At 48.7% G+C, this 17,150-nt stretch overlaps 3 protein-coding genes across 3 annotated transcripts; 1 reads left to right on the forward strand and 2 right to left on the reverse strand.

Moving 5' to 3' along the window:
• Positions 1-704: 704 nt before the first annotated feature.
• Positions 705-1,533, forward strand: GGS25DRAFT_503408 (uncharacterized protein; the record flags this gene model as incomplete). The annotated part of the gene is made up of 1 exon (XM_049262066.1): positions 705-1,533. A coding segment is annotated over exon 1 (220 nt), but the record flags the coding sequence as incomplete, so codon positions are not given.
• A 4,905-nt stretch (positions 1,534-6,438) lies between these two features.
• GGS25DRAFT_503413 (peptidase C1B, bleomycin hydrolase) lies at positions 6,439-9,198 on the reverse strand. Its single transcript, XM_049262067.1, has 2 exons — positions 8,382-9,198; positions 6,439-8,287 (listed from the first exon to the last, which is right to left on the reverse strand). Exons 1-2 carry the CDS (start codon positions 8,591-8,593, stop codon positions 6,985-6,987), a joined length of 1,515 nt encoding a protein of 504 aa, XP_049113856.1. The 5' UTR covers positions 8,594-9,198; the 3' UTR covers positions 6,439-6,984.
• Positions 9,199-9,597: 399 nt separating this feature from the next.
• On the reverse strand, positions 9,598-10,937 carry GGS25DRAFT_414016 (translation protein SH3-like protein). The gene is made up of 2 exons (XM_049258513.1): positions 10,434-10,937; positions 9,598-10,298 (listed from the first exon to the last, which is right to left on the reverse strand). The coding sequence occupies exons 1-2, from the start codon at positions 10,453-10,455 to the stop codon at positions 9,721-9,723; spliced, it is 600 nt and encodes a 199-aa protein (XP_049113857.1). The 5' UTR covers positions 10,456-10,937; the 3' UTR covers positions 9,598-9,720.
• Between the last annotated feature and the right edge of the window lie 6,213 nt (positions 10,938-17,150).

Raw genomic sequence — 17,150 nt, forward strand, 5'->3', positions numbered from 1 at the left:
AATTGCGTTGCGTCAATGGCAGAGCCTGGGTCGAGCTAAGAGACCTTAGAGATATGCGACGACAGGTACCAGCCAGCGAGGGTTGGTTACGCTAGGTTACGCTGATCGGAAGACCAGGAGAACCCCCGTTCAAGATGGTCAATCAGTTGAACGAAAAATCAAGGGTTCCAGTCCCAAAAGGGCTTGAGACGCCGTATTATTAGTGCACGCTTCTTTTCCCTTCCGAGATCGTATTCCCAAGGTTAGGTAGGAGTATGTACCTTAGGTAAGTAGGGTATTGCTACTATGGTATGTACAATACTAAGGAACGGCACACGAGCCAAACGACAGCTGAATCAAGATCAGCGACCTATGAAAATCATGGTTCTAACCTAGTCCTTTTTGCCCTTTTGCACCCGTCATAGGTAGGATCGACTATATACGGTCGTAATGTTCGTACCTACTACTGTAGGTAGGTAGAGATGGATGGATTAAAAATGCTGCCGGATTCCAACGTAGTACCCAATGGAAAGTGGGAACAAGAAGTTCATGTGCCAAATATGTGCCAAATACCAGGCTAGCAAGGACAGGTCTGGGCTACATATGTAGAAGTAGATGTAGGTGTAGGAATAGGTATAGGTGTGAGTGGGCGTGTAAGTGTTGAGTGATCGTTGCGTTGCGTTGGTGCTAATAATGGAAACTCATCTCACGCCGCAATTTTGTCAGCTTCCATTAAGATATTCAAGACAAGCGAACAACTAAACTGAACTGAACCAACCCAGCTCATAAAAAATGCTTTGTTTCTTCTCTATTTAGACCTTCCTCAGTTTCATATAGCCCAACTACTTTTATGTTGATAGGTATTTACTACGTACCCAGTAATCCCGGTGGATGATTGAGGAATGTTTTTCGTTTTTGTTATTTCGGGAAATTCCAATGCGATGCGATAACTGCCAACAACAGCAGCGGCGGCGGCAACAGCAACAGCAATAACAATAAGTCCTCCTTTTTGACGCCTGCCTGCTTGCCTACCGACCTACCTACCTATGTAGATACCTACATACTTACAAACCCATCTAGCCTACCTAATCATCTATTCATTACCTTGGTTCTCAACATACGGATCGCTTGAGACTGTCCAGCGCATATTCTCCCGTACCGTCTCTAACTGGACGGAAAGGTGAGGAAAGCCTGTCGGCCGTGTCATTTATCACCATTCAGCATTAATCACACTCTCTTGCCATGGCAACATACGACCATACCAGTCGCCAAAGACCTCTCCTGTCTCATTTTTGATATTTCCATCTTATGTCCCATCGCATCCCATCCTTTCTGATCGTCAAGGCCATAGAAATCTGGTTAGCCATGCTCATTGGTGCTAATTCTGTTGTTTCGGGCTTCAACGCTAACTGGATTGGAACCCAATGGACCCTCCTCCTTTGCAACGATACCTTTTTTGACTCACAAATTGTCACTTCAAATTGGCTAAAGGGATTTTTTTTTTTTTTTTTTGGCAAACCTCTTCTAATACATCCTCGCGGCCTCGTGGCCCGGCCCGCTCCTTTGGATCCAGCGTCTTGCCTCGTCTCGCGCATGTACATCCGTATCATCCATACATAGGTAGGCATAGTATCTATACATACAAACTTGGCCGCCTACATAGTGCTGTACATAGTGCGCTGCCTGCTTGCGTATTCGAAATCCTGCGTGGCTCAACTAGCGAGTAAGAACCACGAAGACAGCATACGTACCTCTACTTATCTATGTAGTAGGTAGGTACTACATGTAGGTAATCACTTGAGCTTAAAGATATCTTGTGGTTTACGATACCATGATGAAGAAAAAGACGAACCGCCCAAGTGGCGAATGGTTTGGCTCCCCCTGTATGATTGGGCCGCCATAGTATCGAGGGATGGTTTGCGACTCCGCGCGGCACTCGAGAACTCTGGTCACTCAAATCACATGCCATGTTTAAGCCAATGCATTGCCTGGATTTCGTGCTATGTTTCAAATCCTTTCCTTACATTTCCATTACAACGGCCCTAATAGTCTCTAGGCCTAGGAAGTTTTTCTTGGCTCCCGTCTAATACCGGTACCTAGGGAGGTATGTATACATATACTATCATGTACTAGGTCCAAGACAACCATCACCATCAAGGACTGGTGATAAACTCTTCAGGTCAATGTGATTAACACGATGATTTTATATATGAAGTAACTTGAATCGTTTATCACTGTCCTTTTCGCGTTTTGTACGTACGTCTATTACCTATGACAAAGACACAATAAATATATTGACTAAAAAGACTATTTTAGTAACATCTCCATCAACGCCTACTGTTAATGTAACGACGTCAACTCGACGGCAACCCGGGCCCAGGAGAACGGGTATCCTTCCAGGCTAGGATTCCTAGCCCATATTGGGCGTAAATTACATGTCCGACAGTCCCACAATGCGTAAAGCGCCTAAATACAAACTATTATAACTCGGCTGGGAGGCAGTCTTCAAGGTGAATCCTGGCTAGTTGGGTTAAAAGGGGGGTGGATTCACCTTCAGCTCCTCCGCCGTATCAGATCATGCTAAGCTGGAAAATAATGGAATTTCCAAATCACGATAACTATACATACGTCCTGAGAAGTCTTGAGACTCCATCCAGTCCCACTCCAGGTATGTATCTACACACACGTGGTAGGTAGATTAACCTTCACCAGTGCGTCATGTAGATTAAGCGCCTCATGATCCTGCCTGTCGTCTCATGCTTCATGCGCTTTTCTCAGCCTACATAGGGCATCAAGTAGGCGTCGAGTTTCATGGGATTATGATCAGCCAATGTTGTTTTTAAAATAACCCTACCGAACACCCAATCTCGAGCTTTGGTCGTCTGTCACGAGGTTTTACTGATATAGCCAACGAGAGCGAGCAGAGCTATGGTCGCGCATCTTATTGGGCTCGGGAAATTTTGGGATACAAATAGGTGAAATAGGTAATTGGTCATACCAGCGCGTCGCGCAGCCCTAAGGAGATCTGCCTTGGACTTCACCGCTCCCTTTTCCCCTTTGGCATGACGTTGGAAATTACCAGGTACGAGGTAGGCAGGTAGGTAGGTCAAACAACAACGGAGGATTTCGAGAAAGACTGCATACGATACGGCCGAGCCTCACTACTAGCCGCTTATAGTCGGAACTCAACGTTCAACGGTCGGTTTGACTTCACTAATGCCACTCTATTTTCTGATTAGCTCTTGTGTTCTGAAGACAGAGAGAGAAAAGGAGAAAATCCCCGAAATGGTCCAGAACTTTGAAAACTCTACCGGCATCGATACGTACGAACCCCATAATCTTCAGGTGATAGTGACACAGATGCCAGGTCATCACTCTCACTGCCTTATCACGTTGGGTCGAAAGGAGACACGAGGAGAATTTTCTCCGAAAGAGCCAAGGCATTCTCTAACAAGGCTCTCTCCTTTCTCTTTCTCTTTCTCTCTCCATCTGCCAGGGCCGCTGCGACGGTGATGGACGAGCGGTCTATGAATTGAATGCGAATTTCCAAGAACGATCATGATGTTGAGGTTTCCATGTGGTGTGATATTCAACAGAATCCGCATTGGGAAATCCCCGATAGGTTGCTAGATTTAGAAACCATGAAAGGAGATAGATTTTCAAAACCAAAAATCTCCTAGCCAAGATGGCTTTCCCAATTCGCTTAACTTCACCTGTTACATTTCCTCAAAGGGGCCACATAGGGTAGGCTTCATTTGGGAAACTGTGCCTTTATTCCACCTACCTAGGTAGGTACTGTGCTGCAGAAACATCTCTCTCTCTCACTTTCGCACACAAAAAAACGTAGAAACGCCATTGACGTATCACCTACGGAGATTTTCATACATGGCTGAGGTGACGTGTTGAGTTTCAAGCCCACCCGCCCATAAACATCGATACCCTCACTCCCAAGGCCTCGGTCTATTGATATCCGACCTTCCCGGCCGAAGAGGAGAGAAGGACATTACCTAGAACTCCCAGTTAGGAAAGGAGAAACAAGAGAGGGCGGAAGGGGGAAGCCTCGAACAGAAACACAGAAGGCTCCCCAGCCCAGCCCGAGCAAATCCCATCTAGATGCGCACCCCCCTCTCCCCTTTTCCTCGTATATTGCTTACCTACCTACATATGTACTTAGGTGTGTTAATGCTTATTGCTTATGCTGTAATACGGTGGCACACGGAAACCTACCTACCTACATGTACCAGGTAGGCAAAGATACCATGCGTGGTCGCGCCATGGGAACACATCTAGATTGAAAAGAAATGTCGGACCCTACGTGCATGTGCGTCGTCGCAACGGCGTCAGAGAGAGAGAGAAAGGCGGCTCGAAATCGAGCTGAACAACACACACAGCTTCACCTATTCCACACACTCGGCAGTAGTAGCCCTATACGGGAAAGGGGAGTCAAGCCATTGCGTACATACCTAAGGTAGGTCTTACTTAGCTTGAATTGAAACTTCCCTTCCACCTATCCAGTGTTGCCCAACGTCTTCTAATCCGCCAAGGAAGCAATGATCCCCTTCCCCGTAAACTCCTACGAGGTATATCTGTCCTCAAGTCAAGCAGCGACACCAAACCGCCCCGTAATCACCTTTCGTCCTACGCTATGTACGCAACCTTATCTATCCGGGCGACCCTACCCTATGCACGTTCGTCGTGGCCCGCCCGACTGCTTGGATAAGACAATCTATACCTACCTACCTACCTAGTACCTAGTCTATGTTTGTAGATGCAGCAGTAGGAGACTATTCCGGGCCCCAAGCTGCGCTACCTAAACCACGTACCGCCTCGCACACAGATGAGATAGATGCTGGGAAGGACAAAGGGAAGCGGAAAGGACATCCGCGATCTTTTGGGTAGACGTTGGGTAGGTATAATTGCCCGAACAAAGCAGGGCAAGCCCCATGTGTAGTCTCGGCATCGGCATCGCCCCCATCTTTTCGGGGCTAGCCTGCGGATATGCCGTCGTTTCCGCGCACCCCCCTTTTCTGCCCGCCCCATGTAGGCAATATCCGCCCGACTACACTGCCGTCGGTCAGGCCACAATAGACTAACCTTAAAGCATCGCTAGAACACAGCATCAAGGACTAGGGAGGTTCTGCGTGAACGATTCTTGCTGTCTTTTGTCGATGTCCGGAGACGAGGCTACTTCCCGCAATCAGACTAGGCGGTGTCGTGGAAGCACTAAGCCCTGAAAAAAAAAAAAAAAAGCTATGTCATCTCGGAGGTATATCTTAGTCATAGGCTGCTTGGGTAGCTAGGGAGCTAGATAGCTACTAGGTGCCTAGGTAGGTATACTAGCGTATGGTCGCCGACTGAACATACATAGCAGAGCTTAGTCGTAGATAGTATCACCTATGTGACGTGCGAAGATATCTCACAAGTAGGTAGCCGAGGTAACAAGTTCTCTCGTAGACCAAGAGAATAGCTCAACGGCAAATAGAGAGAAAGGGGTGTATGAGGAAATACCTAGGCATTATACTCAACGTACTAGATAGCTATTATTACATAGCTTGCTTAATAGATAGACTCACAAGTAGTCACCTATTCAATCAGGCGTATCTAGTTCGTATCGCCCCTTTCTCTCTCTTCGTCCAGCCATGACAGTGACTGCTAGGTACATAGCATCATAGCATCAAGGGGGATAGAAAGCCCAAGCCCTCACGTTTGGATCTCTCTACGAAGCGGCTCAGACTCATTGAATTCCCCATCTCTACCTACCTACTTACCTAAGTAGTTGGGAACCTACCCTGGAGGTGTAAGTAGGTAGTCTGTCACAGAGTGTCTACCTACCTAGGTAGGTCTCTATACTAGGTATCCAACATCGTGGTATTCCTCACAACCTCCTGCCTAGGTAGATAACCGGTCTCCCGTCTAAAGGTAGAGCGAGGTAGCTATGTAGTTAACCTCAGCGCATAAATACCTACCTAGTAGCTACTCCTCTATATACCGTATATAGCCAGGTATATAAAAGGGAAATTAGGATTGTAGCGACCTCGGGATTCAAGTGATATCCAAACAATCCCCATTCCCATTCCCATCCTCATCACCCCCCGTCCCGTTGTAGATTTGACAAGATCAGATATACCCGTTTATCCACCATCACCCTGCCTCCTTCCCCTATTATTATATACTAGGCCTGCGTCCTTCTCCTTCTCCTTATTATACCCGTGATATCTTAGTTCGAGCGCGGCAAGCATACCTACCTACCTAGCTGATACCTAACATATCATAAGACAAACACCAAGATCATGACCCCGACAGCAAAGAGACTTCTTGACCACCGAGGACAACGGCAGTCTCTCCGAAAGGGGGGGGGGGGGGGGTATTGTCAGAGTCTAAATACACAAGATCACGATAGAAGGTAGAGGCGAGGAAACATTACCCATATTTCAAAGGTTGTCATGCAGTACCTAGGTAGGGAGGGATAGGTACTGACTTCTCTTCCTTATTTAATTCTACTTTATCCTCATCCTGTGCCCTCGCGATTTAGTAGCAACTACTTACATACCTAGGTAGGTAGGCAAACACCACTGCAGCAGAACCAGTTCCTGCCTCCCTACTACCTACCTCTTAAGTACAAGTTGTCACACTGCCATATGGGTAGGTAGGTATTATAGAAAGTAGGAGAACTAACCATTTACCTACCTACCTTATACCTGCCCAGTACCCAGATAGAAACTGTAACAAGCGCAACATGCCAACACACATAACTGCAAAGACATCTCCGCACGCAAGTAAGATAACCAGCCAAACTCGACCAAAAGTGTAATGACTGTATAGAGACTCCTAACATCTACCAATACACCTGCCCAAAGCCTCGCCCCCTTCCCACTAACACGGATATATAAGCACCTAGATATAGCATACCACCCACATAAAAATCATCAAAACCCAAAAAGAAACCCCCTCCCTCAAGAACAAATCTAAAGCTCGCTCGGAAACTCATGCCCCCCTTCCACCCCCCTAAGCCAAACTCCCCATCGGATCCCACAACGGCAGCACAACCGGCTCCTTACTCAACACATCCCTAACCTTCTTCGCCAAAAACCTCGGATCCACCACGGCCTGGTAAACAAACTGATCCATCCACTTATCGCTCATCACAAACCACCCTTTCGTCCCGGCATCAGGGCCCCACGAGTTCTGCACGCGCCACCTGACCGGCGTCCCCGCGCCCTCGACATGCACCGCCGTGAGCACCATCGCGTGCGTCATCGCGGACTCGCCGACCCTCAGTCTCGCGGCCTTGTCCAGGTCTTTCCCGTAGAGCGCGACGTTGAACCCGAGCTCGTAGTCGACGAGGTCGAGGTCCATGATGCCGGCGGCGGAGTCGCTGTACTTGCCGACGTCGGAGCCGAAGAAGACGGGGAGGCCGGCGCGCAGCATCGAGACGCACGCGTGCTTGAGCGTCGCCATGTCGACGTTGATGTACGTGATGCCGCGGCTGCCGACGATGTTGCCGAGGCGGTCCACGGTCATGAGCGTGAGCGGGTCGTGGCGCGGGTCGTGCACGAGGGACACCATGCTCGCGATCGCGGTGCTGCTGATGCGGAACTCGGGGGAGGAGATGTCCTGCGCGAACCTGTGCGGCGTCGAGGTGAGCGTGCGCGCCTTGCCGTCCTTGTCGAGGTAGTTCCACTCGAACTCGTCGGTGGTGCTGGGGGGTGGGCCGAGGGTCAGGATGAGGACGAGGTGGATCTCGCGCATCATCTTGTCCTTGGTGGCGGATAAGGTCGCGGCGGTGGTGGCGGAGCTGTTGGCGAGGCGCCGGAGGATCATGGCGTACTCGCGCAGCTTCGCGACGATGATGGAGTTGATGGTGCTGCTCCTCATGGCGTTCCAGCTATCCGGGTACAGGGTCTGCGGCACGAGGCCGTATTTCTCGACGAGGTTGTACACCATGTCCCACTGTCCGCCATCGCTGATGGGATCGGCCAGCAGCCTCTGCACCAGTCTCTCGTCTAGAGGCTGGTCGGCGGTGTCGATGATGTTCTCGAGGAAGAAATTGGACTTCTCGAGCTTGTCCCAGAAAAACAGGTACGCCTGCGACAGCTCGAACGCATCCAGGTTGTACTTCTTCATGATGGCGATGCGGAACACGTTCGTGCTGGCGAAGAGCCAGCACCGGCCCGAGGACCGCTGGTTCGTGATGGGCGCGCCCTCGAACGGGATGCGCACGTTGAACACCTGCTGGTCGGCGATCTTGGCGGTTCGCGATGCCAGGACCTCGCGCGGGTTGGCAGAGCTGAGGGCTGAGAGAGCCAATCTATGCGAAAGGTCATTTTAGTTACTAACTAACTAACTAATTCCGACAGGAGCAATATATTGCGGAGGAGAGCAAATAAGACAGACGAACGAACCTGTTCTTGGGATCGGCAAGTAACTTGGACTGCCAGTTTTGCGTAAGCCCAATGGCGAGCTGCTCAGGTTGTCTGGTTATGCCTCCATGGGCAAGATTCCCCTTCTCGGCAGTTACGTGGACGAAGTCATCTTCAGACTTGAGAGATTGTACGAGATCGCGAACGGCTTTCTCATACGCAGGCGCCTCGGGCTTAGACTGTTGCACACCCATGATGATTGCAATTTGATAGCTACTACGAGGGTTATTGTTCTTAGGTACGTCAATGTGGTTTACTTGGGAAGGGAATTAAAGAGCAGATATCGAGTATTTGATGTATTTCAAGCAATGTCCCCTAAGTAGTTGCCTATAAGAACCTTGAAGCTTGAGGTATTTGAGAGCTTGAGTTTGGTCTGGCTCTACGCTACTACGTATAATGATTAGACCATAATGTTCCAAGATGGCCAAGAGGAGAAGGTGGGTGAATGTGGTGACGCCTTATCACCACAGCTGCTTGATAAGGGGAGAGGATGGGGGGAAATGCAACGCCGGGATCGGTAAAAGAGGATAGTCTGGTGACTGACCTGGGCCACACCTGACATGTAACGGATATGTAACGGCCAAGAGTGGTATAGAGTGGTATAGTAACTTTGGCTTGAACACCTTGATGGCTTCAAGTTGTGGATATTACAGTGGATGAAAGTTATATGTAGACTAGCTAAAGCAAGGTATAACGATGAAAAGCCAAAGGTAGGAAGGGGTGTGCATGTGGATGGTAATGTACTAAGTACCTTTGATAGTTGAATGCAAAGTGTCCATAGTAGGATCAAAAAGGGACACCACCAAATATCATCACCATCATTTGCGTAAGGCGTAACAGAATACAACAAGTCACATCACAATCGACAATGCATAAGTTTTGTACGTTAAAGACTCGACATTGTATTACCATCCATATACACAAGAGCTATGTATCCGACATCAGAACAAGCCAGAACCCTTAACGTCCAAATTTTTGCCAATCCATAACAACTTGAATTACTCGCGGAAAGATCGGGGAGTGGTAAAGGTGAGGTTGGAAGCAATCTTTGAAGATCAGCCACGACTCCATTCATTCATGAAAAGACCATTTGACACTTTGGAGGCACAATTAAGCGTTAAAAAGAGAGAGAGAAACGTCTTATCCCATTAAACTGATGACACTTGATTTGACTTGACTGACTGAACACATGATGAACCACCTTTTGTCCGACACAAACACAAAAGTGTCTTTCCAAAATCCCACACACACACACACACGCGTATCTCTTAGAGCGGAATAATAACCATTAAATCATCATTTAACACACTCTAAAATATCTTTACAGGTTGGAGGCGTGGATGACCTTCATGTCGACGACGAGCTCGCGGCCGCCATCGTTGAGGACGAGGACGCGGACGCTGCCGTGGCCGGCGTTGAAGGCCTGGGTCAGGCGGGTCCAGAGGTTGGACTGGTCGATGACGGGCAGGTTGGTCTTGACGTCGCCGGTCTCGGTCATGGCGACGATGCTGCCGTCGTGGATGTCCAGGACGCGGTACTGCTTGAAGACAGGGCCGAGCATGGTCTGGACCACCACGCTGGGGGCCGGGTTGGAGATGAAGGACGACTCCTCGTGCAGCTGCTTGGTGAAGAGGTCGACACCGAGGTAACGGTGCTGGCCGGTGGCCGACGAGGTAGAGATGCGGATGACTTGGCAGGGACGGCCCTGGAGCATCAGGATGTCACCCATGCGGACGTGGTGGCACGGGATGGTGACAGTGTTGGGGACGGAGGGAGCTCCGTTGGACTTAGGGGAGGCATGCTTGTGAGACTCGCGAACGATCTCGATGCGCTCGCCCTCGGGATGGAAGACGCGGTCGGCCATTTTGTGTAGACTGTGGCGGAAAGAGTGATAGTGTCCTGAGGTAGTAATAGGTAAGCACAAAGAATTAATTTTTTTTTCAGATTAAAATTTTTTATATGGAAAATAATGAAAAATAAAAAACAATGGAATTTGGGGGGTGGGAATTGGCTGGTATTATAAGGCAAACCTACCCTCTTCGTCGTAATATCCCATTCTAGACTTCTGAGAAGCTGGGGTGTGGCGGTGTCGAGGATACTCTTTGGTCTCCTCGGCAGCTTTGTCGTCCTTAATGTACGTTGAAGGACTAGGTTTGGGCGGGTCAACTGTTGACTCGGAGACGTGAACCGACTCGGTGAAGCTGGTAGAAGGGAGGATCCTAGGGGGGTCGACAGTAGACTCTGTGACGTGGGCTTGCTCGGCAAAGTGGGAGCTGGGTCTGGGAGGGTCGACGGTGGAACCGGCAACGTTGATCTCCTCTTTCTTGTAGCTAGGTTGGGAACGAGCGCGATACTCGCGTTCAATGCGGTCTAGGGTGCTAACGTGTGGTTTGTGACGGCGGTCAACCTCGACAGATGACTCCCCGAAGGCAGAGGAAGTCGGGGGGCGGGAAACTGAGAAGTGAGACTCTTGGTAGGAAGATTTAGGTCTATTGGAAGAGAAAATGTGATGTTAGTTTTTTTGACATAAAAAATGTGATGTTTTCCCTTTCGGGAATTGTTTTGGTTGTATGTTTTTTTTGTTCGATTCTTTTCTTTTTTCAGAAAAGGGGGTCGGGGGGTCCGGGTTACTGGGTCAACAAGAAGGAAAATCGTGAGCTGTGACGGCCCTCAGCACTAGACAAGGGGTCCGCCCGTTTTTAAAATGAGGCAGTATCCGCTTGGATCCAGATTGGCCAATTTTATTTCAATTGGAACTGGAACTGGAGCCCACTTCGGAAACGACTTCAGGTTCCGAACCAGAATTGACCAGGTTTGATTTCCCAAGTTTCCGGCGCGTGCGTTCAACAAGTTCCCAAAGCACCAAAAGCACAGTCCAATTGCTGCGACTATTGAAAGTCTTCTTCACGCAGTTTTTCTAACAAGAAACTTGCTTCTCTTTTTTCTCCTCATCCCGTTCGCGAGAATAAAAAACTTGGGAAATCCAACATGGAAAACTCTGGATATGAGGCAATTCGCTAAATGATCATAGTTGATGGTGGCCATGAAAACAACCATGGGAAAAGGGGAGAAGGGGGAAATTGTTCGTTTGCTTTGAAAATGGACAGTTTTCAACTAACCTCTTCTCCTCGTAGTGCTCGCGGTGGACACCGGGACGGCGGTAACGTTCTTCTTCACGTGTGATGCGGACCTCTTCTTCTATTACGTGTTGCTCTCGACGGGGAGGTAGCTGAGCAGCAGCTGAAGCAGAGACAGAAGAGTATTGACCTTCCCGTCCGGCTTTCTCTGGTTTGGCGGGGAGATCAATTTGCACCTCTTCGTGGGTGTGGGTGGTGGTTTCTACCTCAGCTTCCTTATAGGTCCGAGGAAAGATGCTGAAGGGAACGGGTACGCGGGCTTCAAAGTCCAGGTTGGCGACCTTTGCGGCGCGAGAGTCCTCTCCTCGACAACCTTTCGACTAAGGGCGAAAGGAAGACAAGAAGATTCCTCTTGCTCTTCTTTCTACAAATCTGAAAGAAAAGAAGGGAGGAGAAGCAGGCGGATGATGCTCGCTTCTTTACTCGATTCTCTCGTTCAGGTTCTTACTTGAAGAGCGGGGAATATGGGTTTTTGGAGTTGGGTGTGAAGGAGTTGTTGGGTTGATGATGAGATCAAATGAGAATAGAGGGAGTGAAGTGGCAGAAGAGATCATTGGAAGGAAAGAAATAGGAGGAGCTGCAGGGAGGAGAGATGGGCGATGCACATGTATTCTATACTGTACTGAGCAATGGCGTGGCAGGGCATCTGCTGCTTGTTGCTGCTGCTCGTCCCCGGCCGTCCCAGGCCGTCCCAGCTTGGACTCCTGTGCTTGCAGTATACTTGCAGGGTCTGGAGTGGTCAAGTCTTGTTTACACGAGTGGATCATCATGGATCAGGCAGGGATACAGTCTGTTTATCGCCCCCCTAAATAAGTTAGGCGGCTGGGGGTTGAACTAGGAATAATGTGAATGTCGAGATTTCCCCCCCATCTTCCCATCTTTTCCCCCTTCCTCCCACGGGGGGGCGCGAGTTGCCAGTTACAATTGACACAACTCTGACACTGTCCTTTCCAGCACGTCTCCATCTTCAAGCCCACATGGATCGCGCTCTGGCCACTTACGGAGCAAGAAACCGTCATCTCCCTTGTAAGTTTGGTTCGTTTCGTCTTTCACCGTTGACCCGGGGAAAATAAAACGAATCCAATAGTCTTAGCCGATATTGGGACATTGGCTCCAGCTTCATGTGATGATCAGATTGGATTGATCGACCCAAATCGGTCCACTAGGTGGTTGGTCCTAGTTGGTCCCAAGCGTGCCTTCAGCTTTGAACGTTCCTTTTCCCAGTTCCAGTTCTGCCAATAGACACTACTAGTTACCTACCTACCTCGTCGTATCGTAAATAGTACCATGTACCATGTACCTTGTCGTCCCAACCTCTTTTGTTTTGGGCTTGGTCTGGTCTGGTCTTGTTTCTTTTCCTTTCCGTTGTCTGATAGATATGATATTGAATGGCAAAAGATGTCTCTAATTCGGTCAACTAACCGAGATAATATGGAGACTTGTCCAAGATTACAGATTAGTAGATTACAGAAAAGCAACTATTTTGAGCCATTGGAGAAAAGAAATGAAATCAAAGTTCGTGTTGCGTTGCCTTCTTGTTAACAAAGCCATGGAACTGGCATATGTATCCATCCTAAATCGTGATGCGTTTGCATACACACATGTAATAATATAATGATAATAAATAACAACATCTTGATTTCACCGCCTTCTGTTGTTTGTGTACAACTCGTACATACATAGGCACATACTACATCTACCCTCCTAAAAAGGTCAAAGGGTTCACTTTTTCGCTGACTCGGTAATGCAAGTCCTAACCAGCCCCGGATATTACTACTGAAAAAATCGGGGAGGTTGGTTTTCCCCGGGAGGCAAAAAAAAAAAAAAACAAAAAAAAAAGGGCTGGAAAGTCTCGTTTCCGATTGCTGCTTGCTGAGCAGCGAGTAACATTTTAGTTTAGCAGCCAAATCCAGCCACTTAAATGCCCAAATCGATCGTGCATGCTGGAACGAATCACGATTATGCTAACTACATAGCCATGTATCATGCTTTTCCAACCACCCTACCCTCCCTCCTAATGCTGACACTTGCAGAAAATCCAGCAAGGCATCCAAGGCATCTTCCCATTACGCGTAATATCGTGGATTTCCCTCATTGGACTGTGGAGTGGGTTATGCGCGCAAGCTCGGGTTAGACTCATGCAAGAAGAGGGTAAGCTGAGCAAGTGAGGATGGCTCTTCTGTCGTACGGATGCAAAACAAGGCCCACTGCCGCCCACAGATGCTACCCTGGGGCCAACTGATTAGCGGGCCCCCCTTTTTTCTCACAAATCACTTGCGGCGTCTTGCGCAACTAGGGGCGCGGATCTTTGGTGAAATCTTGTGGGTGAGGAGAATCCATTCAAAAACTGCCTTGCTTGCTTTTGCCTGCCTGCCTGCTTGCTGCTGCTGCTGCTATGTACTTCCCCCCCGACCGTTCGCCACATGCTGATCGGTTGGTTTTCCGTCTAATTATTTCATACATGTGTAGTTTACATAGGTACCATGGCGACAACCTCGGCATTCGTCAACTTTAGGTCTTCGAAAAAAAAAAAGGTTTTAGGGCTCAATTCCCTTACCTGATGAACCCCCGATCTACCCCTGATCGTCGACAGACCCAATTTCGTTGCTATGACAACCGGCAAGCCAAAACGCGCTATGGCATCCTTCCCATCCCTGGATGATCAGGATCAAAGGGACTTAGTGTAGAAGCGGAGAAAGCTTGGGAGGACCAGGGGGGTCATTACGAGGTCCGCGCCTCGCAATTTATCAGGGAAAAAACTGCTGCTAGCCAACAGGCCATTGACGATCCAAGATTCGTCATATGTCCGAGCTTCTCGATCTCTCTTAAGCTACAAACCTAGGTTATTTATGTACCTAGCAGCCTAGTAGGCCTAGATAGGTAGCCAAAGCCTCATCATTGGTCAATTCCAAGTCGTATTGTTTTGCTACATCGAAAAGGATCGGTATCATCGCCAAAATGCTCTCGATGGGGAAGAGGGGGGGGGTTGGAGTGTGTGTGAATTGCAAAGTTTCATTAATGTAGCTCTTAATGGCACATGCTGATAGCAATTTGTGACTTTGTGTGATGAATTTCCTCACACGTGTCAAGATGAACTGACCGACTGTCTATTATTATGTCGCAGGTAATTAATAATTGATAATATTGTAGGAATATGCCGAGGGACTCCAGCAGCTGAAGGCTTGGCAGAGCAAAACTTCGACTGCTGTTGGCACTTTTCGTAGATTATCCCTCATTCATCCTTTCTCAGCCTGCTAATGTGATCTGCTTTGTCTTTAGTCTAGGACTGACTCCATTGCCATACATCGTGATCGCCCAGAGAATTATGCATGAGCATCTCAATAAGATTTGCAAATGGGGAATATGCCCTCCAATTGAATTTTGTGGCGACGTACTTGCACATACATGCCTAAGTACATACATACATAGCAATTGATGTGAATTGGATCGTCGTCACCTAGACTTGAACCACATAATCTCGTGCGATCGTAGGACTTACGAGCGCGAATCTCACCTATAGGATGAGCACTTATTGTAGGTCTGTACGTAGTTAGTAAACAGATGAGCTTGGACGATAGTAACCACCGATCCTCATCTTCCGTCAATTGCGCCAGATGGTGACGATTCGTCTTGAGGTGACTCTCGCTCGGTCCCAGCTTCGCCCTGCTGTCGCTGTGGCTTGCCTTTTGCGCCCGGGAACCGTCCACTTGGATAGATACCCGCCCGCCTTGACCGCACCGCACATCCTCACGGCTAGAGCCGCATGCATAGTGTAGATTTCCCTTGCGGCTCTGGAATGACACTCCCAACAGCAGACTAGTAATTCAGCTCATCTCCCGTCCCGTAGAGACGGGCGACTCAACACGTGGCGTGGTCGTCGTGCCAAGGCAAGACCGAGCGAGAATTGAAGGCGCAAAGCTCGGGCGTGGAGTTGCCAGAGCGTCCGTATTCGTGACGCAGGACTTTCGGTGCGTGGCAATTGTGAGACAACCGTCCGTCCTTCCCTTCCCCGTCGTCGGTCGGTGAAGGGCGAGGTGTCTCATCTTCGCCTTGCGTGTCGTTATTATTATTATTATTTCTTCTTCCATATGCAGGCAAGGCAAACGACGGGGTGCGGAGAGGACAATCAGTCAATCAATCATGATTATCATCTCCTCCACCCTCTATAACTCTCCACTCCCCGCTTCTTATACGGCCGAACCCGACCACGCTGTGAGTTCTGGATGGATGGGCCAGAATTGAATGGCTCGCCCCTGGCGTGGGCGCACGAGCCCGGCTGCTAACCCATATCGAAGATCAATGCGGCTGTAACCGATTTGTCTACCAGCACAAACCTTCCCTGGGCCTCCACGTTGGTATGTGCTGTTCGAAAGAGAGACGGGGCCTCCTTACGAGCCCGCACACTGGATCCCGTCCACTTTATATCATGCTCATAATACCATGGCATATGGGGAGGATCCGAGCTTCTCTCTCGACCCGCCCCGAGATCGTGGAGGTCTTAGCCATGGCCACCCCGTCCGTCCCGCAACAACCAAGCAGGCCTTTGCTTCGGGCAAAAATGGCCCATGCAAGGCTGGCAAGGACTTATTATCTGGGTTGTGTATGTAATAGATATTGTATGGAGCAGCCCAGCTAATTAACAAAAACAGCACACTCGGGCCTCATTCCCACTCGTGTTCGATGTTCAAGGCGGACACGAAGCCCAGAACCTTGGAACCCGAAGAAGGCCAGGCCCGACAATCCATCATTCTTTTTCTTCTCGAAATCCCACCGTTCAAATTTCCGCCATGACGCAAAATAAATAGTGTATATGGCTATATATAGAAATTCCTGCCGAAAAAAATTGCTCATAACAATTCGCATCTGTAAATTAGCTTCCGGTGGAGGCTTTCCCACCGGAGCAGGCGTCGTATAATCATATTTGCCCCCTTACATACATGCCTACCTATATAGTATCCGGTGGGATATACTGTGTTGTGGTGACACAGGCAATAATACTCCACATGCAAATGCAAGTTGTAGATGCAGGCTTTTTGCATCGTACACATGTATGTAGGTATGTAGGTAAGTACTAGAGGCATGCATTGAATCGTTAGTATTGGGCATCGCCATTCATCGTGATTTTGGATGTCGTGAGACCGATTTTTGCTTTGTCTAACTACATGCACCCTTCGGGATAGCTACCTACGTAGATACCATTTCCTACCTAGGCAGCTATTAGATACCTGCCTAATAGATGTAGGTGCGAATATGTAGATCCTCTAGGTAATTTCTGAGATAGCCTTTTTGTAAAATTGCGGTAGAGAAGGCACAGCAAAGGTATTGACTCACCACTTGTTGGCTTCCAGTGCTATGGCCCCTATGGTATCTCGAACAGTCATGATTGGCGCTCTTAACCATGGCTGAACCTGTGATACAGTAGGTATGTAGTTATTCACACCTAACTAAATGCAATTTCTACATTTGATAATGGTGTAGTAAGGAGTCTTTTTTCAATGGGCCTACCTATTAGGTAAGTATGTCCTATAGGTACCTACTGAGTATCTATCACCAGAAATGCTGTCGTGATAATTAGAATTGGGCCACTCCAGAATGTCTCTGAATTTTAGCCGGT

This window comes from Hypoxylon fragiforme, assembly GCF_022984875.1.
Source record: "Hypoxylon fragiforme strain CBS 206.31 chromosome Unknown GGS25scaffold_8, whole genome shotgun sequence".
NCBI classification, from domain to species: Eukaryota; Fungi; Ascomycota; class Sordariomycetes; order Xylariales; family Hypoxylaceae; genus Hypoxylon; species Hypoxylon fragiforme.

Bases quoted from the DNA above. Each gene is read 5' to 3' on its own strand.
- GGS25DRAFT_414016 (XM_049258513.1), bottom strand. From the start codon at position 10,455: ATGGGATATTACGACGAAGAGG. The intron at 10,299-10,433 runs GTAGGTTTGCCT...TTACTACCTCAG, and splicing joins GGGATATTACGACGAAGAGG to GACACTATCACTCTTTCCGC.
- GGS25DRAFT_503413 (XM_049262067.1), bottom strand. From the start codon at position 8,593: ATGGGTGTGCAACAGTCTAAGCCCGAGGCGCCTGCGTATGAGAAAGCC. The intron at 8,288-8,381 runs GTTCGTTCGTCT...CCTTTCGCATAG, and splicing joins CTTGCCGATCCCAAGAACAG to ATTGGCTCTCTCAGCCCTCA.